Source organism: Melitaea cinxia, chromosome 11, assembly GCF_905220565.1.
Source record: "Melitaea cinxia chromosome 11, ilMelCinx1.1, whole genome shotgun sequence".
In the NCBI taxonomy this organism is placed as follows: domain Eukaryota; kingdom Metazoa; phylum Arthropoda; class Insecta; order Lepidoptera; family Nymphalidae; genus Melitaea; species Melitaea cinxia.
The window spans coordinates 3,364,162-3,389,134 of NC_059404.1; the positions used below are offsets into that span (position 1 = coordinate 3,364,162).

At 30.3% G+C, this 24,973-nt stretch overlaps 1 protein-coding gene and 2 long non-coding RNA genes across 3 annotated transcripts in view; 1 reads left to right on the forward strand and 2 right to left on the reverse strand.

The window, feature by feature from the left end:
• Nucleotides 1-391: 391 nt before the first annotated feature.
• LOC123658064 overlaps nucleotides 392-24,973 on the reverse strand; it is a 518,186-nt gene continuing 493,604 nt past the window's right edge. Inside the window, exons 5-8 of the mRNA XM_045593548.1 lie at nucleotides 3,731-4,102; nucleotides 2,994-3,251; nucleotides 2,103-2,261; nucleotides 392-866 (exon numbers count right to left, since the gene is read on the reverse strand). Coding sequence (XP_045449504.1) covers nucleotides 667-866; nucleotides 2,103-2,261; nucleotides 2,994-3,251; nucleotides 3,731-4,102 — 989 coding nt within the window. The 3' untranslated portion in view covers nucleotides 392-666. The remainder of the gene's footprint in view (nucleotides 867-2,102; nucleotides 2,262-2,993; nucleotides 3,252-3,730; nucleotides 4,103-24,973) is intronic.
• Nucleotides 4,244-4,878, reverse strand: LOC123658075. The gene is made up of 2 exons (XR_006743821.1): nucleotides 4,507-4,878; nucleotides 4,244-4,348 (listed from the first exon to the last, which is right to left on the reverse strand). It is a non-coding gene; the product is annotated as an uncharacterized LOC123658075 (long non-coding RNA).
• Nucleotides 5,792-6,725, forward strand: LOC123658068. Its single transcript, XR_006743813.1, has 2 exons — nucleotides 5,792-6,124; nucleotides 6,479-6,725. It is a non-coding gene; the product is annotated as an uncharacterized LOC123658068 (long non-coding RNA).

Below are 24,973 nucleotides of genomic sequence, written 5' to 3' on the forward strand. Positions count from 1 at the left end.
TAAAGATGTATATTCAAATTAAACAAAAATTCAAGCATAACATGCCATAATAACATGCGACTTATCGCATGAATATAAAATGGCAAGAGTCTGACATGCTCAGTAATGCTAGTTGGCATATTCTTGCATGTTATGGCATGTCATGTTTGCATATGAATTTTGGACAATAGTTTTGTTATTTAATTAATATAAAGGAATATCTTCAATTTATTGTTATTTAACATTAATGTTATTAAAATGTAAATAACCTGTCTACCTCCATTACACGCATACGTCTCCCAGCGGTTGTGTTACAAGTAAGTTACCGTCTATGGTAGTAACAATATTGCCAAATTATATTCATATTATGTATTATCTTTGTGTAATTCGATGTTTGTAAAAATAAAACTAGTCAAACTTAAAATATTTTTTATTCTTCGAAAAAAATCTCCTTCAAATAAACCTATTTATTTTACAATGACTATGTGCCCCCAATTTTTTTTAATTATTATGAACACTAAAAGTACTTCCTTATTGCACATAGAATAAATATGTTTACATTTGATTTTATAATTACAAAAACTATATTTAAATAAATGTGAAATAAACCCACTCGTTAGATTCACATGTTCAACCGATAAAAAACCTTACGCCAAAAAAATAAAGTTAATATTTGTATAACTATAATCATTCAGGATTTGCCAACTCATACTCCGTGCCGGTAATGATTTGATCGCCGGAAATAACTCCATGTTCGTTTTTAAGATGTTGTAAAATGCATTTAATACTTTTTCCGATTTCAGAGAATTTCATACATTTGAACTGGCATATTTTACAAGTGTAGAAGTCGTCCTCAGCGTTTTCAAATACTTTCCAAACCCAATTATCTGAAATCAATATTTTAATAAATATAACACACGCAAAAATATTCACATAATTCAAGAAAAAAAAAAACTTGGCATGGGACGTATCGATATTTTTTTTTTTTTTTTTATGTCACTAGGTGGGCAAACAAGCGTACGGCTCACCTGATGGTAAGCGATTACCGTAGCTTATAGACGCCTGCAACACCAGAAGCATCGCAAGCGCGTTGCCGACCCAATCCCCAATTCCCCCAGGAGCTCTGGTCACCTTACTCACCAACAGGAACACAATACTGCTTGAAAACAGTATTATTTAGCTGTGGTCTTCTGTAAGGTCGAGGTACTACCCCAGTCGGGCTGCTCCATTTTTTGAGCAGGAAATTCCTGCTGTGCCCTACCTCAGTTAAATTATATGATATGATATTTAAAAATCGAAGACAATATTTGTTACTTTGGTCGCTCTAATTGTTATATTGTAAAGCCCATTTAAGATTTAAGGCTACAAAAATACCGTAACATCTTACAGTATCTTTCATGCAAGATATTACTAATTTTGTATTAAAATACAGTATATATTTTATTAAAAGAGTAACTGTGGAGTTTCTTGCCGATTCTTCTCTGCAGAATCTACATTCCGAATCTGTGGCAGCTTTACTTTTACAAAAATAATAAACAATTTAAAATTTTAATTTGTAAAATGACGATTCGAAAGTGCTGTTGGGGCCTATTCGAATAAAGTTGTTTTTGATTTTGATTTTAAACGCAACCATAAAAATATAGTCAAGTAATACAAAGTTATTAAGAAGTAATTACTTACTTCCGGTACAGATTTATTAATATTCAGTCTTGCTCGATCAGCATTTTGCTGCTATCTGAATATTTTTAAAATAAATGTTTCTATTGTTTCGAAAGTATATTGATTATTGATTATGACATATTTTCCCTCAATTTTATTTCTAAGCCTCTTTATATGCGAATTGCATCAAAAAATTGTTTTTGTTCACTTTTAGACGGCGGCGTCTTCTGAATTGTTAACTATTCATATCAATGGTAGATGTTGTGGTATCTACTTACAAACTCTTAAGTGGTTTTGTGGGATTTCAATATTTTTTTAAATATTTTTCAAGTTTTTTTTCAGACAGATATAATTCTTTCTAAACATAGTTCCTACTTTCATTCTTATAGTTTATGCTTTTTGTCAGACTGCAAATGTTCCTAAATATATTAATAAACCTACTTATTTTTGTAAATAATACATACCTGATGTCTTGTTATGAATTATTTTAAGATGTCTGTTCATATTGCCAGTCGCGTTTCCTCCGTGACAAATATTTCGTTCACAAATTTTGCACTGAGCCAATGTTGCGCTAATCCGTCTAAAGTAAGACCATATCCAACTACGTCGTTGCTTAAATAGATCTGTATACATATATAAGATATTTTAATGGAAAAATTAAATTAAATAATGTATTATAAACAGTTGGTTTGGTTCATTGCATTTACATTATTAATTATGCCCTGTGATTATGGTGTTATAGTAAGTTATGAACCCCCAGAATATTCTCAGACAATTATAAATTACTTGCTAAACAATGATTCATAAGAACTAACTAACATATGTCAAATTGGAACATCATAATGGGAACATAGCTATATTATGCTTCAGCCTGTAATATCCCACTGCTGGGCATAGGCCTCTTTCCCCATGTAGGAGATGGATCAGAGCTTAATCCACCACGCTGCTCCAATGGGCGTTGGCAGATATATTCTCTACTATGAGTAACAATCTCTATCAGGTGTACAATGTAGATGTTAACAACCGAGACCAACAGCTTAACGTGCTCTCCGAGACCCACAAGGATAACAACCAGACCGGAAATAAATATTTGTATAAACACAAATATCCACTCCGAGCAGGAATCGAACCCACAACCATCAGTGTTTAGGCGCCACTGACACGGCACACGCACTATTAAACCAGAGCTGTCGTCTATATTATGCTATTTATTCTATTATTTGTTATTTAGCTTTGTTGTTCTGTAAGGTCGAGATACTTCCCCACTCAGAACTCAAAAAAATTTATATGTATATGAAATTAAGTGTTTATGGCTATAAATTAGTCACTACTTACATAGTTAAGGAATTACTCACCAAGTGATTGTTCAAGATCTTTCTCACTCTCGTCTTCTTTTTTCCAACTTGTATCCGATTGGTCAATGTCAGAATAAACCTTTTTCTTATCAAGTTCTGCCTTGTACACACTAGGATGTCTCGTCCTAATGTGCCTGTTCATATTGTTGGTATTGCAACCCTTTATCGATAGCACGACATTGCAGAGATTACAACGGTATATTATGTTGTTTAGATGTTCGAAATATTTCCACACCCAGCTACGTTTTCGACTGAATTCTGAAATAGATGGATAATTGTATTGTAGATTTTTTAATTAAACTAACCTTTTTTGAATAAATGTTGTATTTAAAATATTGATATGTCTCTGTCTGAGATTTATTTTGATGCAAAGACCAATTCATTTTTATAGTTAATGTTGTCGAACAACTAGATGCGATATATATGTAAGTAGTTATGTACTATGTATGATAAAATTGTATATAATAAAATTGGATCAATGAGTTTTATAGAGTATTATATTATAAGGTATACAAAAATTTTCACCCTTTCGAGTACTTTCACACTCATTGTAGTCACTAGTAAACCACTGCTGGACACATTTCATCAAGCAAAAATTTATAGTTATTGAAGCCTACACAAGTTTACAGTAAATATCACAGTCACATAGAAAATATAATAGATGGTTAAAAAACTTGTACCCAAGTCATCTTCTATCCATAGTTCTAGAAAAACATAAATATGAAAAGTATTCTTACCACTTGCTCGTTTCAATTTCTTCTTCCGAGGCACAAGAACATACTGCATATTATCCATATCATCTTTATCCGATTTTTCAGTTTTGACAATTGCATCCGAATCATCCTCACATACTTCTTCGAGGATCACGGGTTGAGTTTTATCATCTTTCAACATACTAAATTGTAAAAATTCAATTTGAAATCCGACAGACGTATCTGGATTGTCTTTATGAAGCTCGTATACTTCTTTATGCAAATTTTTTATATGATCCAAAAGTTCAATAGACTTTTCATCCGTTGTTACCAGTACTTCACATACGTTACATCTGTATTCAGTGTCGTTGTTCTTTACGAAGTATATCAGTACCCAGTCTGGGATCTGCTCTGGAACTGAATATTAAAAATATGTTAAGCTGATTATCTCTATTTGTAATCACCATTTATGCCTAAATATATTGTTATTATATTAAATAATTGATAAATTATTTATTATGAATTAGTGTAAAGAAATTATTAAAATGAAACACATTGTGATTTTCTGTAGTATTTTATAATTTTTAAATTTAAAACTGCTGCTATTTCCACTTCATTTTCCTTATCCAAATCGATTGCATTAGAAAGGGAAATTGCGGGTTCCTGAAATTTAAAAATTTTGTACATATTATGATTATGCTATTTTTCATTTAAAAATTAAAACTACAAACCTTACTTAATCAATTAAATGTAATTATATTAGAATACTCATAATTATGATGGCTGTTAAAGATAAAATATGCTACAGAATAAATTCTTACCAAAAGCAATTTGTCCCTGTATGAATAAAGTAACAATATAATATTTTTGATCACTTCTTATGTGTCAGTCTTCAATGCTAAGAATATGTAAGGGTTTTAAATTTAAATGTCAAACCTACATAAAGAACCAAAACATAACTAAATAAAAATTGTTAAAGTTATTTGTTAATGTAACTAATACTTACTTAAATTAAACTTTTAACATAATTGTGCATTGCAAACATATCACATTTGTGTTAAAAAAAAACAATGTGTATATTATAAACATATTTAATATGGTACAAATTCATCACGCTAAAGTTTATTAGTATTAAATATAAAAGAAAATAGTATAAATACTAGTAAAAACTTTAATACTATATAGTAAAGTAATAAAGATTTCAATAAATTAATAAACCAAGAGAATGTTCATAAAGAACATTTAAAATAATTTAATTTTCGTCACCCAATTTTAATACCTTAATAAAAACATAACGAATAATTGTAAAACTCTTGTTACTAATCATTTTTCTACATACAACTGTCAAACACAGCTATTAAAGATTTAGGAAAAAAACGAGCCAGTTCTTCAGTCAGAAAACATGGGTTTCTTGTGATTGTGGAAGTCTCTCACTACCTCTACTCCATAGGTTTGCATGTTTATAACCGATATGCAACCCGTCTTCTGTCGATAAGAACAGCACCATTGCTCAGCGCCACACTGGAGTCTACTTTTGAACACGTAAGTGTATCCCTTATATAAAATGTGATGACCCTTCTTCGTTGGAACACACTGCACCAATTCATCGCCTGCAAAGTTCTAACTTTGGATATACTAATATAATGACTTAACTTTAAATATAATATCAATGGTAACAATGGTAATTTCAAGTATAATTCCCTTAGTATAAACTTCAAAACACTATAATTCATTTAATGTTTTTATTTAGAAACAACCTAAACATTGTAACGATTAGCAACGTATGCACTTCACAAGAACTGTTTCTAATTTACAAAAGTAATATAATATTGTTTTAAAAGTAACTTAAAGTTTCAAAATATTACTAGATTTGAAGAAAAGAGGAAAATAATAAAAGAATATTCGTAATCGCACGACTCCTGTCAACGTGACATTTTGTTGTACGTTTATTAAAATTCGTATAAATGGTATATTTATACTTCTAAAATTGAATAATAATAAAAATTATAAATAGTAATGAATATTAATAAACAAATTTCATTAAGAAATACTATCTATATCAAAACAATATTTGTTAAGTTCCAATTCCAATTTACGCTGTCATACGACCGAATTTTTATATACCTTGAAATCTAGGATGAAGTATGCTCTGGATTTGCTACGCAATTATTATTACCGTGTGTGAACGAAACCACAACATACGAAAACTGTAAAGAATGAAAAGGACGAAAACAACATTTTTTGTCTTTGTCATAGTTTGTCATCAGTTGAGTCCGATATTTACTTCGTGAATTTATGTGATTTAAGTGACTTACGGTAATATAAGTGGTGAAACTAAAACGTAGTTGAGCGTTGTATGAGACTTATCATGGTAATATGTTATATAATCGGCTGTAAAAGCCGTATTGAGCAGAAATTACGAGACATAACCTTTCATACGTAACAATTTTCATACGTACAATTTTTTTGATAAAAATATACCTTCTTAGGCAAAAATATTGATAGAATGAGAGTCGTAGCATATTAAAAAGTTACTATAAATAGAAATAATGTATGAAAACGGCATTTATCGTCAAAGTAATAAATATATTAACCAACCAAATTAAGTGGTAAGGTTAATTTATCATGTTCGATGTAATCTCAGGCTAGTCCGCCATTTTTAACTACTTTATAATTTGATCAGGTTATAGATTATTTAGGGACACAAGCTATGTTACTGACAAATTACCCTAAAATTGGGGTATTTTTGTATTCAATTTTAAATTTCATATACTAATGAAACGGTTGTTACAGATTTCCAAAGGACTCTGCAATTCGCCAATTATGAATTCGTGCCACTGGGCGACAAAACTGGCAACCAACCAAACATACTCGGATATGCTGTAGGCATTTTAAACAAAGTTGTTAAATCAATAAGTTAAAAATATTTTAATGTTCGTATTCATTATGCAACAAAATCTTTTACAAACAAAAGTGACAACATAAGAAATATGTACCCAAATTAATTATATTCAAAGGACAATAAAAACTTAAATTTGGAGTTACTTGTTTCATTTTATTTTCCATGAAATCATACTAAAGAGGTTCCGTTCAACTCCCAAGTTCGACTAAGAGTTGAACAGAACAGTTTTCAGGCCACATCGTACAAAATATTACTGTCGTATTTCATGCGAACATCAAAACTCAAAAGCAGAATAAAATAAAATAATTAAAAAATTGAAAAACCCACCTGCGTTAAAACTAAAGAGAAAAACAAGGGTGATTTTAATAGTCGGGACCGATTATTACTATTAGAAAGAATATAGATTGATTTTAAATATGGGTCCTGACCTGTCCGGAGTGTTAAAATCAAACTTTTTTTTTCAGTATTTACGCAGGCGGGTTTTTATATTTTTTCAATTAGTTTATTTTATTTAAAACTTTTTAGGGCGCGCTAAAAGCGTTTGAACAATGTAAGTCAATAATCGCATTGTCGTGGCAGTTATTATTACTTACTTATTATAATAATATTATTGTTATTATTACTGCCTTATCGAAAATTCATGAAAAATGCAGGGTAATTTTGGTAAAGGCTGGCAACCCTTCTTCTATCTTATGTACTTTATGTCTGTCCCTTACGGGTGGGTGTACGCGCATAGCAAATCCAGAGTATACTTCATCCATGCTTGAAATAGTGTTCATAAACAAAAAACAGTTCAAAAATTAAAATTTAGTATATGTACTGCCGAAGCGAGTACAGTTCAAAAATTAAAATTATTCTTAACCAGATAAGACCGTGGTTATGTCATGATTATGTCCATGGAGCATAGAGAATTATTTTCTCTATGCTCCATGGTTATGTCCTTCAATTACATTTATTATTTCATTTTCTAATGTGTAAATAGCAGCTTTACATCCTCGGCGTGAATATTGACACCACCATCGAGTTTTTAAACCTTGCTTTCTTTGCATATGGAATTTATATGGCCCGATCTGTATCATTTGACGACCTCTTCTCGACACCGCAAATGTAGCACCAGCATCTACAATTTTTTATTAATTAATATGTCTTTATGATCACAGAATTAAAAAATCACAAATAGATGGCGTTGTTAGCAGATAAACGAAAACGAGATAATGATGTTATATAAGTATATTTCGTTATTTTTTTACAAAATAAATACTAATTTACTTATTAGGTTCAAATACTATAACTTTCTTATCGTGGTTTAAAATTTAGGACCTTTTATCAACATTTCATTTTTAGCTAATGAACGAAATTTATTTCTTAATGGCGTCCTAGATGGCGCTAGTAGTTATTTAAATACAATATTTTGTATTACAAGTAAAAAGATATAATATTTAAACAACATTTTTATGGTTTTACCGAATTAAAATCGCTTTTTGTTTTTAATGACAAGAGTCATAAAATAATATTAGGTAGATTATGGTACTTAGATAGTTCATTAGAAGTACGACATTATTTAAATGACGTAAAATGTACTTACTGACTGTATTGTAAGAATTAGGCCAGTCTCAAACTCACATATATATCTATAAAAATAAATACAATTGGAGTCTCTGTTTGTAATATTAAAATAACCGCTTTCTACTAAATGCATATGGATGTATACACGGAGTACAAACCAAAATTATTATTTTTTTACCATTTTTGTCTGTCTGTCTGTTTGTTCCGGCCAATCTCTGAAACGGCTGAACCGATTTTGACGGGACTTTCACTGGTAGACAGCTGATGTAAAAAGCAGTAACTTAGGCTGTTTTTATTTAGAAAATTATTTATTTTACAACCCTGCGAACTGCGTGTAAGTGACTGGCACAGCTAGTTTATTTATAATAATAAACTTACAGTTTGGAATAAATAAGCAAGTGTTAGAGCGAAACAAGCAAAGTTTGAAGTAAGTATAATATTAGTGTAGATATAATTAATGGGTGTATATATCAATTTATTGAATGTTGCCAAAACAGATTTATACCCCATTATCAGTAGGAAGAGTCGATGAAAAATACTCGAAGGCGATTGATTGTTGCAGTCGACATTATAACGTTCTTTGCATTTTGAAGATATAGCATGTTAATTAAGAGACAATAAACAGTAACAAACGTCCCCTCAACTCAACTAAATCTTTTGTAGGTAGGTACTTAGAATTTATAATATCAAATTAGCACACATAATGTATTTTTTTATTTATTTAATAATCCGCTTCTAAAGCATATCGTCTTTATTTATAGTTTATACCCACTTAAATTTACCATTTTCCAATATTATCAGCAAAATAAATAAAAATTAAATTAAATTTTAACTAATTTTAAATCTCAGTTTCCGCTACTTCTACTTACAGACTCTAAAGCTATAGGATCTTTATTCGACATGGTGATACATAAACTTGGTATTAACAAAATCTTTCAAGTCGTTATCATGTTATCAGGTTTCAGTATTATCTATAAAAATACCTATTATCAAGTAAAACATCTCTCATGATCGTTTGTTTTACATAATTATATTTATATAGGTGTCCCTTTAGATTATGATTCAAACGTAGGTGTACTGAATGAAGCATTGTGGATGATATATTGTGTAGGTACATCTTTTTTGTTTAAAGTTCTTTTTAGTAAAAATCGAATTATTTGTTCAGTCCCAGTTTGCTTCTCGCTTCAGCCTATAATATCCCACAGCTGGGCATAGAACTCTTTTCACGTGTAGGAGAAGGATCAATGCCTTATCCACCACGCTGCTCCAATGGGAGTTGGAGGATACTTGAATACTTATTATATTTACTAGCGGTGCCCGCGGCTTCGCCCGCGTTGAAATCAGTGTTTCACTAACTTTTACCGGCAAACTTCCAATGAAACTCTCATCAAAATCTGCTTAGCCGTTCCGTAAACCTTCCTCTTGAAGCCCTCTCTCCATTGGTGAAACCGCATGAAAATCTGTTCAGTAGATTTTGAGGGAATCGATCACATACACTTTTGGGGACTTTGTTTTATAATACACTAACTATTGCCCGCGACTACGTTCGCGTGGTTATGAAGATATGCATTACTATTAAGATGTTTAACGCAAACTATTTTTTTATTTCAACCACTTGAAATGCTTATCACACTTTTTAAAAGGCACAATTTAGTATAATTTAATAGTTATTTTTATAAAACCTATATCTCTATACACCACATTTTTAGCTTTATTTTCAGGCTGCAGTATAAATAACCTATCAGGCGAACTTATAGCTGCTGTTTATGTTTCGTACAAACTATCAACCCCAATTAAACCCCCTTAGCTTAGGAATATCGCAAAATCCATTCTTAGCGGACGTCTACTTACTATAATCTACTTCCCTGCCAAATTTCATCTTTGTCCATCCTGGATGGATTAAAAACCGCTGGATGGTCCCAGCGGTTTTTGAGTTCTCGTGATGAGTGAGTCAGTGACCTTTCTCTTTTATATATAGATTACGATACATTATTTTGAGACCTCCTCACCATCTTTTGAGCATACATTTTAAATTTCAAGTCTCTTACTCAAAAACATCGGACTTTCATATAAACTTCCAACCCCCGTTTTATCCCCTTAAGGGTCAAGTTTCGTAAAAGCCGATCTTAAAAGATGTTTACACCCTATAAGGAACCTACCTGCCAAACTTCAAGTTTGTGGCTATTATAGTTTCGGAGATTTCGTGATGAGTGAGTCAACCTACCATCCCCCGTTTTAACCCCAAAAGGGAGTTGATTTCTAAAGATACGTTATTTGGACACCTCCTCACTATCTATAGAGGACACATTTTAAATTTCAAGTCTCTTACTTTAAAAACATAGGACTTTCATATAAAATTCCAACCCTCATTTTACCCCTTTAGGGGTCGAGTTTCGTAAAATCCGTTCTTAACGGATGTCTATGCCCTATAAGGAACCTACCTGCCAAATTTCAAGTTTGTAGCTATTATAGTTTCGGAGATTTCGCGATAAGTGAGTCAACCTACCATCCCCCGTTTTAACCCCAAAATGGGGTTGATTTCTGAAGATACATTATTTGGACGCCTTCTTGTCATCTATAGAGCATACATTTTAAATTTCAAGTCTCTTACTTCAAAAACATAGGACTTTCATACAAACTTGCAACCCCCGTTTTACCCCCTTAGGGGTCGAGTTTCGTAAAATCCGTTCTTAGCGGATGTCTACGTCCTATAAGGAGCCTACCTGCCAAATTTCAAGTTTGTAGGTGTTATAGTTTCGGAGATTTCGTGATGAGTGAGTGACCTTTCGCTTTTATATATATTATAGATAATAGGAGCTATTTCTATGTGAATGTGTGGTTGATTTCAATTTGTTGTCTCGTTAGTGACTAAATAGCATTGTCATAAACCTGCATGTTTATTTTATGCTGTTTGTATAATAAAAAAATTGGTTGCCTGTAAAGTCGGTATACGGGCGAAAGTTTTACGTGACAACGACTTTGAGTGGTAAAATAATTTTAATGTGAATATTCATTCGTATAGTAGGAAGAAGGATGAAATAATAGTAACAATTTAAAACATTTATTTATACAAAGAATTATATTTAAAACATTAATTTATACAAAGAATCTCGCACTGAATTTCATTCACTTTTTATGTCTGTCTCTCTCGCTCTTAGGCGGGCTAACGACGCTCTCATTGTGAGCGCATAACGTGAGCGGAGCGTAACGCAGTTTCTTGAAGTGTCACCCTTCAAACCAATTTATAAGACGTTGTCACGTCAATAATAAAAAAGTTACATTATTTATTTGATAATTAAGTAAAAAAAAATCAATGTATATGTCCTGGTTTACTAACGGAGTCTCATATTAGCACTAAAAAAAGCTTGAGTGTCTAACCTTGCAAGTTTTCTTACCACGCTAAAGGAACTCGGCGCTAACTGGAGATTTAACAAGCGTAAAAAGTAGCGTAACTTTAGTACCTAATGTGCATATCAAATAATTCTAAAGTATTAAAGATTTTGATAATTCTTTTTTGTTAGAAAGGAGATATTTCTAGTTTGGTACCATGACAAAGAAACCAGGATCTGATGATGGGATCCCAGAGAAATCGAGGGAAACTCTCGAAAATCCGCATAGCTTTTTACTGGTTGTACCGATTTTAATACTTTTTAATTTAATCGAAAGCCGATGTTTATCATGTGGTCATATTTAAATTTCATCGAGATCTGATTACAACTTTTGAGTAATCTTTGATAATGCGTATTTAGTTGACTATTTTTTCGTCTACCTACGTTGTATTACTTGTCGATATAATTGAAGTCGGTTTTTCTTGGTTTGCCTGCAAACACAATTATAAACAGAGAATATCGCTTCAATTCAATATAACTTTCTTACCTTCGAAATGCATTTTTATTTTGTCGTCGTTAATTGTGAGTTAAGATAAGAGAAACGAAAAGTTAAATGTAAAAACACATCCTTACTTAAAATCTGAGACTTTCTGAAATCTGAGATTTTTTTTAAGTAAAACTTATTCACACACGCTTGGCTTGCGGAGTAAGCTGGTGAATGCGTGACGAGAGCGTTACGAAAAGTGTGAGCAGGCGAGGCGTACGGAAGTTGAAAGGGAGATATAATTTATATAGTGCACACTCGTTTTCTTTTTCTATAATAGTTATTTAAGAGGCTATTTGGATATATTATGTAAGTGCCAGACCAAATTTCAGGGCTAAACATCTGCTAAGCTGTGCCGCAGTGTTTGGTGTTACGAATCTAATCGTCCTATGTCCAGTTGTAATTTATTTCAATAAACGCTAAATTGAAAAACAATAGGTAATATATTAAAGTTGTGTAATTTAATGTTTTAAGAGTAACTTCTCATTATAAAATATAACACTAATATAAATGTTATATAGGTAACGAAATTAATGACACTGTTTCGTACTTTGTACTTTTATATTGCAATTTAATTTCCTTAGAAACGATTTGTTAATAAAAATAAAACATAAATTCACAAAACATCTATTATACAAAAGTAAGTTGATCGATATGATATTATGAAGGTCAATACGTCTGGTCGTAAATAAAACCACATTCAACTCTAATAGAGTTAACAATTGAACGTACATCGATCGACTTTATTTATATTTTAAATTAAAAATTAATTAACATTATTAAAAGAGAAAAAGAAATGTTCGTAGGAAAATTTAATTGTTCTATTAAAAATATACAAACGTTTTTTGAATACTTCGACACTTATGCTTAAATTATCGCATCGTATTCAGCCTGTAACATGCTGCTGGGCCTCTTTCTCCATATAGGAGACGGATTGGAGCTTAATCCACCACACTGCTCCACTGCGGGTTGGTATTTATGATAACCACTGCAAACGACGGCTTAACGTGCTCTCTGGGACACGGTGTACGGGTAAATATTTGTACAAATACAAATATCCATCCCGAGCGGTAATCGAACCCGCAAACCGTTGGTGTTTTAGGCGACTACTGGCACCATTATAGCAGAGCGGTTGTTTAGTTGTTGGAGCTTAAAATACCTATATCGATACAATAACAGTATGTGTGCACGAGAATCTTTCTCATGAACATGGGATGATTCGAAAGAATCTTTTAGAGATCAGTCCGATTTTTACCTTCAACTTTATACGCAACTAACGACCCACCGCGGTTTCGCACAGAAAAATAAATCAAATTCTTATTTTCTTTAAAATCTAACGTTTATAATAATTTTCATAGATACATTTTTTATGAGTTTTAGCAATTTCACAATCGAGATACTGTTAGAAATAAAGGATTTATTAGTAAATTAATGAACATGACGACCCTTTACTCCAATTACAGTACTATCTATCGTATAAGCTGTAGCTTTGCACTTCAATCTTCTCTGCATCGCACACTGCCACCTAATCTTCTCTCCGAAGCGCGAATGGATTATGAATCTATGGACTCCTAATAGCAATACGGGATTTCCACGTTGTGAAGTCGTGAATTTTGCCAACCAATCTGTAATAAATACATTGTGAGAAATGGTTTATTTTTGTATATAGGTCTGTTTCACCGAATGTTGATACCACTATCTGACCGATACCGATCCAACAGATATAATTTTATGATTGCTATTCTTTTTACCATCGAATTCCACGGTATTTATGAGATATTTCTATTGCCAAAAAATAATCCAAAAGCTATTCTATCTCTTGCTAAAGTCTAATCGTAATTTATTTGCAGGACAAACTTTGTCCAAAGCTTATTTTTTCTAACTGGCGAAAATAACCCATTACCGAAACACAAAAAATTCACTCGAATCAACAACTCTTATCTTTTTATGAAGGTTAAATATACCAGTCGTCCATCTTCTATTACAGAGGAACGATCACAAATTTCTTACTAATAAAATATCGAACTTCGCTTTTTATATTTTGTCCTTACAAGTGCGGAGAATAACAGTACTCTATTAATCAATCGATGTGTCTGGACTTCGTTATTACGAAATAATAAAACCACCATGACCTGTCGTTCAAAACCCGACTTTGTACCATTGTGAAAAGAACCATTAACCATAGCATATTTAGGTACCATATTAATAGTCTTAACTCTGCAATTTATCAACAACTTTAGACTTTAATTCTTCAACAATAAGGTATGTATTATTTAGATTTCGAAGAAATAAAACAAACACAGGCAAGTTTGAGTCATATTTGACTTTTTTTAATTTTATCGTTCTCAATGTAGAACACAATTACTAGAATTTAGTGCCATTGCATTTTTACAATTTGTAACTTCTTAAATATATTAAGGCACATACAAATATTTTTTTGTTTTAGTAGCTTCTAGGAAACAAGTCAAGAGTATATAAAAATATCAAGGACTTAGTCATTTGTTTAAATAAAACTATAGTTACAATAAAATAAACTTTGGGTTATTTAAATACTTTGCGATTTTAAAACAAAATATTTTATATAAATGTAAATGTGGCAGTTTATTTGCTAACTATCAATATTTATATCATTTTAAATGATACTTTTTTTATACAACCTGGTCAACAAATAAGCTATGACCTGATGGTATGCCTGCAAAACCAGATGCAACACAAGCAAGTTCCCGACCCTATCCCTAATTCCCCCCAGGAGCACTGGTCACCTTACTCACCAACAGGAACACAACACTGCTTTAAAGCAGTATTATTTAGTTGTGATCTTCTGTTAGGTCGAGGTACTACCCCAGTGGGGGACAACCCCATTCAGCTCCAGATTATGACCGGGAAATTTGCTGATGTGCCCTACCTCAGTTATGACACTGATACTGATCTTAAGCAGTCATTCTTTATACATTTCACGATAATATTTTCAACATTGTGCTACATACAAAAAATTAACAAATTTATCTTTTTTATTTTCGCACATATGTTTAAATATGAACAATGAAATTAACAAATATTAAATGTTCATAATATTAGTTGTAACAATTAAACATTAAATTATATATATTTATACACATTTATAACTAAAATCTCATATCTAATATTTTATGTGCTTACGTAAAAGGCAGTAGAGTATAAAAATGAAAAATAGATTTCAAAGTTTTAGATATATTAAAGTTATAAGCAGGAAAAAGAAGATTGCCTTTTACCAAAGCACGGTAGATCTGTGAATAGTAGTAGTAGTAGTAGTAGTAGTAGTAGTAATAATAATAACAATAACAATCTTTATTGGACACAATCATAATTCATACAATAAATAGATTACCCTGACGTCTGCACTAGTAGTACTGTGTTGCAGAAGCCAGTAATAACATAGTAAAACACATTTTTAATTATTTTTTTTAATTATTGGTATATGCAGAATTTATTCATTTTGGTTGCTTCTTTCTGGTAGAGGAGGAAGGTTATATGACTTTCCATCTGGTGTCATCCAACAAGTTGGTGGATCATGGTTATGTTTGCCGATGGTCTCGGTGACTTTACCAGCATTGTCTATCCTTAATTTGGCAGGACAACATCTACTGAAGAAATACCAACAGTACCATAATTGACTTCCATAAGCCTTTTTGTACATAAATCTGAATGTATGATTCTGGTAAATAAATAATTTGGAATTTCCTCTCGTGTTAATAAAAATACCTGAAAAAATATGTGATTTAGTTCAAAGGTCTATGTTAGTTTTTTTAAAGCGTGTTACATCTATAAGGAAGGAAAATAAAACAATATTTTGTAACATCACTTATTATTTTGTACAGTGCAAGTACAAACTGGGTTGTATAATAGTTTAAAAAAGATGTCTAAATATTAGAAAACTAAACTAAAAATTATAACTAATACTTAATAATATAAATAATAAAATTAGGCTTGTTTCACTTAATAATATTTAAAATTATTACAATGTAGAAATTACATTCACAATTATTATATTAAAAAAAATATACAAAAATACATAAAAACACTGAACACATTCTACCTTTAACTTTCTAAAATCTAAGGATTTATCTATATCAGATTTCTTTTTTATGTATAACAAGTACAAATTTGACTAAATTTTAATTATCTATTGTAATACAAAACGAAATTGGATTTTTTAACAAACTAAGAAACTTAGTTTTCCGACAATACACAATATCAATTTAGAAACTGTTTGCACATGTTTGACACATTTGACAAGTTTATTAAACGTACGTTCCGTTTTTGTCATGACGCATACAAAAAAAAAACGCTTACGGTGTACAATTTATTCGTAAACATAATTATCCTATAAGTATAATTTCGATAAAAAATACTCAATTAAAGTGTTTGTGTTATTTGATAATATTATGAAAATCATAGGCTGATTCACCTGGCAGCACTGAATTTAGTTGCGTCATCGAACTTGAACTCGCGTGCCTGTGTTTTCGTTTTAGCTTGGTCGTAATTAAACTATAAAAATATAACAGTATTTCTGTTTAATTAAAAGTAACTTTGAAGTGTAGTTAATATTTTGTGCTTTCTGTTTATTATCAAAACAAAATTATTATTGGGTATATTATAAATAATAAGACGCGTCATTATTTGTTACTTGTAAATACAATCCGTAGTTTGTAAACGAAAATCGTAATTTTATAATTGAGTTTGAGTGTATTTCAAGTGTAGTAGTAGTAGTTCATACTTAAAAACGTAATGTTATTAATTTTCATAATTAATAAACTTAATTATTACCTATAACTGTGTTTTATTTTATATTCCCAAACAAAATTTAAATTGTTATATTTTTGCCACATTTATTAAACTTTTGTCTTAATTTCAGAAGCAAACTTTATACCGACAAGGAAAGGAAGTATGCTCTTGGTGCACAATGGTTATGCCTTCCGTTTAAAGAATAAACTGGCTTATGGAAAGAAGCAGTGGTACTGTACCTCTCGCACTAAAACAGGATGCCAAGTCGATGTGACTACTGTTTTCCATCAGCTGAAAACTGTTGTGAACAGGGTAAGAAATAAACACAATCATCCACCGCCTGGATTTTACAGACGCAATGATGGATCATTTAAAATTGTTTAATTTTTGGACAGTATTTTCTACAATTAATGGTACTTACTATAAGACATTAATTTCATCGAAACGCAATGCTTAAGTTATTGCTAAATATTTAAATATTTTTTATAAATATTTTTCTTGTGTCTGAATTTATTTCCTAAAGACTGAGTTTAATTTTCTACCTCATTGATACCTCAAGAAAGATTTATATATTTTTTTTAAATTAAATTTAGTTAGTTCATAAGTTTATTAAGTATAGACTGATTCTAATATAATAATTCTAATTAAAAAAAGAAAAATTATACAATTTTGACTGCTATTTCAGATATTCTTGTAACTGTATTTTCTACATCTGTTTTTATCAGAAGTAATTTTATATTACTATACTATATACAAGAATGTTAATTTCTAGGATATAAAATGTGTATAAAATTTTGTCTGTAATTGGTGGTCCAACTAACATTTTTTTTTTAAATTAATGTAATATTAAAGTATTGTATTGAAAGGAATCCTCAATATAGACTGGTGTTATATTAATAAACTTTATTCTGGAAGGGAAAGTTTTATTAAGAGAGGCTATAACTTTTTTAAGAAAAAACCTTAATATAATAAAATAAATTACCGACATGTATGTACACTGGATAACTTATGTACCTAATTCATTATAGTTAGGACAAACTAAGAAAATGAAAAAATAAAAATATATCTACAAATTTTTTTTTATGGGTGTATGAAGTTTGCCACTCCACATATTTTTATAACAAAAAAAAAAAATTAATATTAAAATTTTAGACACAATATTAGTGAAAGTTTAAAGTTGTTGAAATCAAATTTTACATTTTTACAAAAAAAAAAAATATCCTTTCCAGAAACAATGTAGGTTAAAAATTTATAAATGTATAGTATGTAGTTTATATGTTCACGTGTACCTATATACTGATAAACTGAATTTTGACATTATTATTATATTTTAGTCCTGATATTATTAAAACTTGTATTTTCGATTTGTATTCATTTTTATGTAATTGTGTACTAAATGAAAATAATCATTGTAAATAACAGTTTATTTAGAAATTTGCCTAAATTTTTAAACATTGTATTGCGTGTGTAATATATATTACACAACTGAATTAAAATTTAACAAAAGCTAGAAAAACCAGGGAAAACATTTTTTTTTTTTATATACAGATTTTGACACTTACCAGAGTTAATACTTATTTGAATTAATTGAAAATGTTTTACAATCAAATTTAAATAATTACAGATAATTTTCTTATATTACTAAATTATAGAAAATTGAATTTAATAAATGAAATTTACATAACTAAAGTCTTATGAATTTAGTGAGAGTACTAAGATCCATTCATGAGACCTATTATGGAACCCATTTTAATGACTTTTTTCCTAATAAAATGTTTAAATCTTTAACCATGTCAAATATTTTAGTATTTACGTAGGGCCTGTTTCATCAGTTAAGGTAACTGGTAAAGCTATTTGAGGGATGATGGTATTCACAGATAAAAAAAGATGATATATTGTTATCATATTTCTATTTGTAATATAGATGATGATAATGATAAAGCATTCTAATGGCCTATTTTAGCTCCTACTGTTGAAGACTATTATTTTGTAAGTTATGTACAGGATAAATTTTTCCACAAACAGGCCTCATAGCACTCCGTATATTATGTAAATTGCCAATGAAATATATAGAACTTTTTTGGTATTTTAAATACAAATAGATAATCATTTTTATATTCAAGACTGATTTTCAGTGTAATCTACCTCTTAAAATCTTATCTAATATTAATATAGAGACTGATGAGTTTTGTTGAATGACTTAATAAAATAATTGTAATAAATCGTGGCTGGCATATTTAATTTAGCAATGTATAAACAAGTGCATAATATTATTTAATATTTTTAAATAATTACTTGCTTGAAACTGACCTGCAATAACTTTGTTTTTTTTTTGTTATTTTTTAAGTAGTGATAATTTGGAACTTTGAAACTTTCTGCTTTAATTACAAAAGACTACTCAATGGCATAAATAAATTTCAATTATTGTATTTTATTGTATTGAAATGTAGTTTTAATTATGTTTTTAGATAATAAAATAGTTCTAAGAAAAGTTGTATTGTGTATTAATTCTCTTTTAATCTCTCTTATAATTCTGATAATAATGTCAATATAAAAGTTTTTTTTTTTTTTTATAACTAGGTCGGCAAACAAGCGGCTCACCTGATGGTAAGCGATTACCGTAGCTTATAGACGCCTGCAACAACAGAAGCATCGCAAGCGCGTTACCGACCCAATCCCCAATCCCTCCCAGGAGCTCTGGTCACCTTACTCACCAACAGGAACACAATACTGCTTGAAAACAATATTATTTAGCTGTGGTCTTCTGTAAGGTCGAGGTACTACCCCAGTCTGGCTGCTCCATATTTTGAGCAGGAAATTCCTGTTGTGCCCTACCTCAGTTATTAGACGAAAGAAGATAATAGCTCAAAAATTTAAAGAGGTAAAAGTTTGTAGGATTGTTTTAAGGTTTGTAGGGACTAATTTCTGTAGCTAATGAACCGATCTTTCTACTTTAACCACTAAAAACCAACATTATTCTTAAATATCAAATGCTATAATATGTTGTTTTAGAACTAACGTGGTTTACGCCGCCTTTATGACTGACGCCTACCGAAATAGGTACAGGTCAGCTAGTGTATCTACTAGTATTTTACATTTATAGAGAAGTATTCGGCGACATTGCAGACGCAACGGTCACGGATCCAGACACTCTTCCCAAGTCCCCTAGAATCATGTGTTTATAGTGACCGTGAAAGCTTAAAATTTTTATGGTCCATAAAATATATTCGCTAATAGAGGAAGTCTTTGTTTACCGTGACAAGGAGATTTTTTATATATCTTTAAAAAAATTAAAAATAAATAAATGTGTTAATTAAGCTGTTTTCTTGGCCTGTTTCGTCGGTTGTGGTAAAGTTTATTCTACAAAAAAGTTACGAATAGATTATAGACTAACAGCAGGAGGTAGAGTACACCATTATCACCTGTTTTGCCTCAATTAAGAAACTACATATTTCCCAATGGCAACTAGAAATATGCCATATAGTGGAATTCAATGATAAAAAAGACTACTATATCATAAACTTTTATCCTTTGGTTACCGTCATCTGTCTAATAGCGTTAATAGCAAACGGTGACACAGGCCCTTAGTGACGTACTACTAGGTACGTACAGAGTGACATAGCGTGACAAGGGATTCAAAACAGGAGATTCAGCGTGACGTATATTATCACATCCTCTGTGGGAATAGCTTTCTTTCTATATATTTCCGCATTTACATAGGATGATACGAACCATCCGGGGTTATAACAAATTGGGGGTTGTCATGGTTATGATATTCGTTCACGTATCTTACGATTGTGTCGTCTGTACCAGTTAGTATGTACGCTTTACATGCTTTCGATCTATGTGACGTACAGAGCCATCTGTGCCCATTTTTCGAAGGGAAACCGGATGAATGGGAATAAATGAAATTTCTAAATAAGAGCAACGGTCGACCGCGTCTCGATTGCAGCATTTGACCTGTACAAAGAAATATTTTTTATATGAATTTTTATTATTAGACAATTGAATAAATCTAGGATATATCGTGTTTCGTTTTTTTTTAGTACCTATATTTACGCTAATTTAATAAAGATGCTAATTAAAAATATTAGGATCTTTTTAAACGTTTTAGGTATATTATTTAATTTTATGAATGGTTATAATCATACAAAGAAAAAAATAGATATTATCAGTAATATGTACATAAAACTAATGAAATTGTTTCAATTTCCAAAACCTAGGTTAAGGTTTTTTTAGTAAGATATTAGATGATAAATAAAAATAAATTAAATACAAAACGTTCAATTTATTGTTATTAAATGCACAATATTTTTTGTATCAAAATCATATATACAATATTGTTTATTTGATAAATAAATTTAAAATATATATATATATATATATATATATATATATATATATATATAGCACTATAATTTTTAGAAGAAAAGTATAATATGTTCAACAGATCAATTCAATAAAAATAATGGTAAAAATAACAATAAAGGATTAATAAAACAAACTTTAAAATCTTTACAATAATTATTAATTTTTTAAATATATGCTATACCTACACTATAAACTAACATTTTTGGTATCATATATTGCAATTTCTACTTAAAATATACAAAAACAAAATTTTTACACAAAAACAAATAATACGAAAAAAGGCAAGTTTAAATATTTTGCAATATTTTGAATGTATTCTAATATAAAGTGTTACTGATTTGGATTATAGGGGGTAGCTTGATATTTCGTATGCGCTTTTTTTAATAGGTTAAATATAGATGTGATTTACTGTCAGTTTCAATACTTCATCTTTGAATTTGCTTAATAGAGACGAAATTTTGACGGAAGCTCCATACAAAATGTATAAATAATATATCGCTAGTAAGCAAAATCAGAGAAAACGGACATACGCCCGTGGTTCCTTTTAAAAAATTGTAAAAAACAATTAAATTGTCTTATTCCTTACTTTACCGACACAATGTGATGTCATTAAAAAATAATTTTAATTTTTAAGCGCTGAAGTGACGAATAATTCCTGAAAGAGGAAAACATGTTGTGCCGATCCTACATAAGTAGGATAAGGGCAGGGAGATAATGATTTAAATCTATAAATTATGATTAACTTTTATATATGGTTTAACTTGACTAATTATGTTAGAGTTTTACTCGTTAATTATATTAATGTAATTAATCACTACCTGCACATAAGCAGTAGAACAATAAGATTTTAAATAAAAATCCAAAAAGTTTGTCCACAGTTCATACACACAGATCCTTTATAAAGAAATACCTAATCCTAAAATTAAAAAATAAATAGTTTTGTACAAAACCCTTTCTATTGTCTATTTGTATACAATTACATGTAAAAAAAAAATAACGATTGAAGAAGTAAACATTCATAAAATTACCATTTATATTAATATCTCAGTCTCTGATTTTAAATCTCTACAGATAAGCATTTTGTTTATCTAGCATAACATAAAATAACACTTATCACTAAAACTGATTGATAAAAATTTTTTATGTCATCGTTCAGTAACATAGTTCCATCATCATCTTAATCGCATGGTGCAAATGGTCGCAAGTCAACACTACACATATTTATAGGGAGGATGTTCCAATACTCGTGAAATTTCTAGATTGTTGTAGGTAAATGTATTAGACATTAAAATATAAGAATACTAGCTGACCCCGCAAACGTTTCTTTGCCATATGATATTAAAACGCTGAATCCCCCCCCCCCCATATAACTTGGGGTATGAAAAATAGATGTTGGCCGATTCTCAGACCTACCCGATATGCCCACAGAATTTTATTAAAATCGGTCGAGCCGTTTCGGAGGAGTTCAATGTTTAACACCATGACACGAGAATTTTATATATTAGAGATAAAGTTATTTGCATCATAAGCCGATTAAGATGCTCACTTTAATGAACGAGCACGCGCAGTGTTATTAAAAATAATAATCATGTAGGTAATTTATGAGCTTTTACCTATATTCGTTAAAATATTTAATGTTCCTAATTTAAAAGTATTATAATTGTAGTTTATTTTTAATATATACAATTATAATACTTAAATAATGTAAAAAATCCTTTTTACACCTTACTTTTACAAATATATCATAATTATTTCACTACTTTTTCATAGGTATTCGAAAATATTAAAAAAAAATTAATACATCCAAGGAAACTAACTATCTTTATTTACTGAAGTAGAAAGGGCTTATCAAGAAAAACTGATTGGATATTTAAATTCTAATTTTGGTTCGTGATCATGGTAACCCGTGGCTGCTAGAATTTCATTATCATCATTAGTTAAAAGGTACGCTTTGCAGTTCTTCACCCTTGAACAGTACCACCTCCAGCCATATTTGACAGGATAAGGCAATTTAGAGTACGTGTGATTCTTGTACAACAGCAATGGCCTCCCTCTTTTCGATTTCATCTCGATGACTGTTGAAAGAAAAAATAAATAAATTGGGAGTAACAATTTTAAGTGTTGCTATTGATATCGTTATATTTTTTTTTATTAGAAATAAATGAATAATTATTGCTGCTATTTAATTTTAATAATATTTAAATAAGCATTTTTTTATTTCTAAATGTTTCGCTAGTGTAATGATAGAGAAGACACAGTGGAGATTGTTCGGCATGGTCGGGAATCCAGCTTTAATTAAATTTTTGTGCGCGTGCATTTTACTGTTACTTCATAACGTTACAACAATACAAACAAATAAGGAAAACAATAATTCGCTAGTGACTATTAACATCGTCGGAACTGCAAAATTGCATTTTATTGTTTATTTCATAAAACGTTCCCAAATAACCAAGTCTATCATCAGCTGAAGAGAATTTTTTTATTTTATGCATATATTATTTAGTTGTGGTACTTCTGACAAATCAGTACCTATTAGTCTTAATCTGTTAAAAATGTAACTAGTGACTTTTCTCATATTTACACATTACATACCGGCTAGTAATAATATTAAAAATAAATAGCCTGTACAGCATTACTTTAAAATTTCATGATCCTGCTTAAAATAAGTAAAAAGATACACGCAATTTACACTTTGAATCGCTCTCCTGTAAAGTTGCTGTTTTTCACATCCGACGTTTTTAATAGTCATAGGCGAATTGTAATCCTTCAATATGAAAAAACAGGATAACTTTGCACTTTCATTTTCTTCAATCTGTGCCCCGCTGTTTCAAAAAAAAATTTTTTTGCACAAATACAAAGTTTTACTAAATAAAATTTATTATAAATTAAGATGCTACCATATTTTTATACATACCATCTAGAAAATGACTTAATAAAAGTCATAGTTTGAGGGATAAGGGAATGACTAGTAAGATATCGGAATGCTGTTCATGAAAATTTGATACTGAAGCAGTCATCAGTCATCAGTTCAGCCTAATACAGTCCACTGCTGGACATAGGCCTACACAAGTTCGCACAACAATGGAGTGGACTCATGTGTTTTGGCCATAGTCACCATCATGCTGGGCAGGCAGATTGGTGACCGCAGGGCTGGCTAGCTTTGTCGCATCAAAGACGCTGCTGCCTGTCTTCGGCCTGTGTATTTCAAAGCCAGCAGTTGGATGGTTATCCCGCCATCAGTCAGCTTTTCCAGTTACAAGGTGGTAGTAGAACTGTGTTATCCCTTTGATAACACTGTTTGATACTGAATGGTCAATAAAAATAATTCAGTTAATTTGTGATTATATAAATTGAGCCCTACCACGTCCCCATGACAACACCATACAGTTTATCTTTGATAAACTAAAACATTGAATCTCGCTTTTCCCTGTATACTTTACTATTATTTTTCCATTGGTTTCGTCTTTACTTAGCTTCTGTTGCATTCACACGACCTATTCGTTTAATTAAACGTTTACTCTTTTTCTTTAAATACTTTAATTTTTTCCTTTTCACGCAAAGCGTCTAAAGACTCAGGGTTACTTTTCATTTGTTCACGTTTTTTTCGATCATACTCTTTCTTTTTTAATTTCTTTTTTTCGTCACTTATCTTCTCAAGTCTCCTCTTTTTTGTTATGCATATATCTGTTAAAAATAAAAATAAAAGCATTTTATCCACCTAAAAATAATTCCCTCATACAATTGTCACATCCTCACTTTATTATTAAGACAATATATATATTTAGTGTCAGTACATATATATGATTAATAGT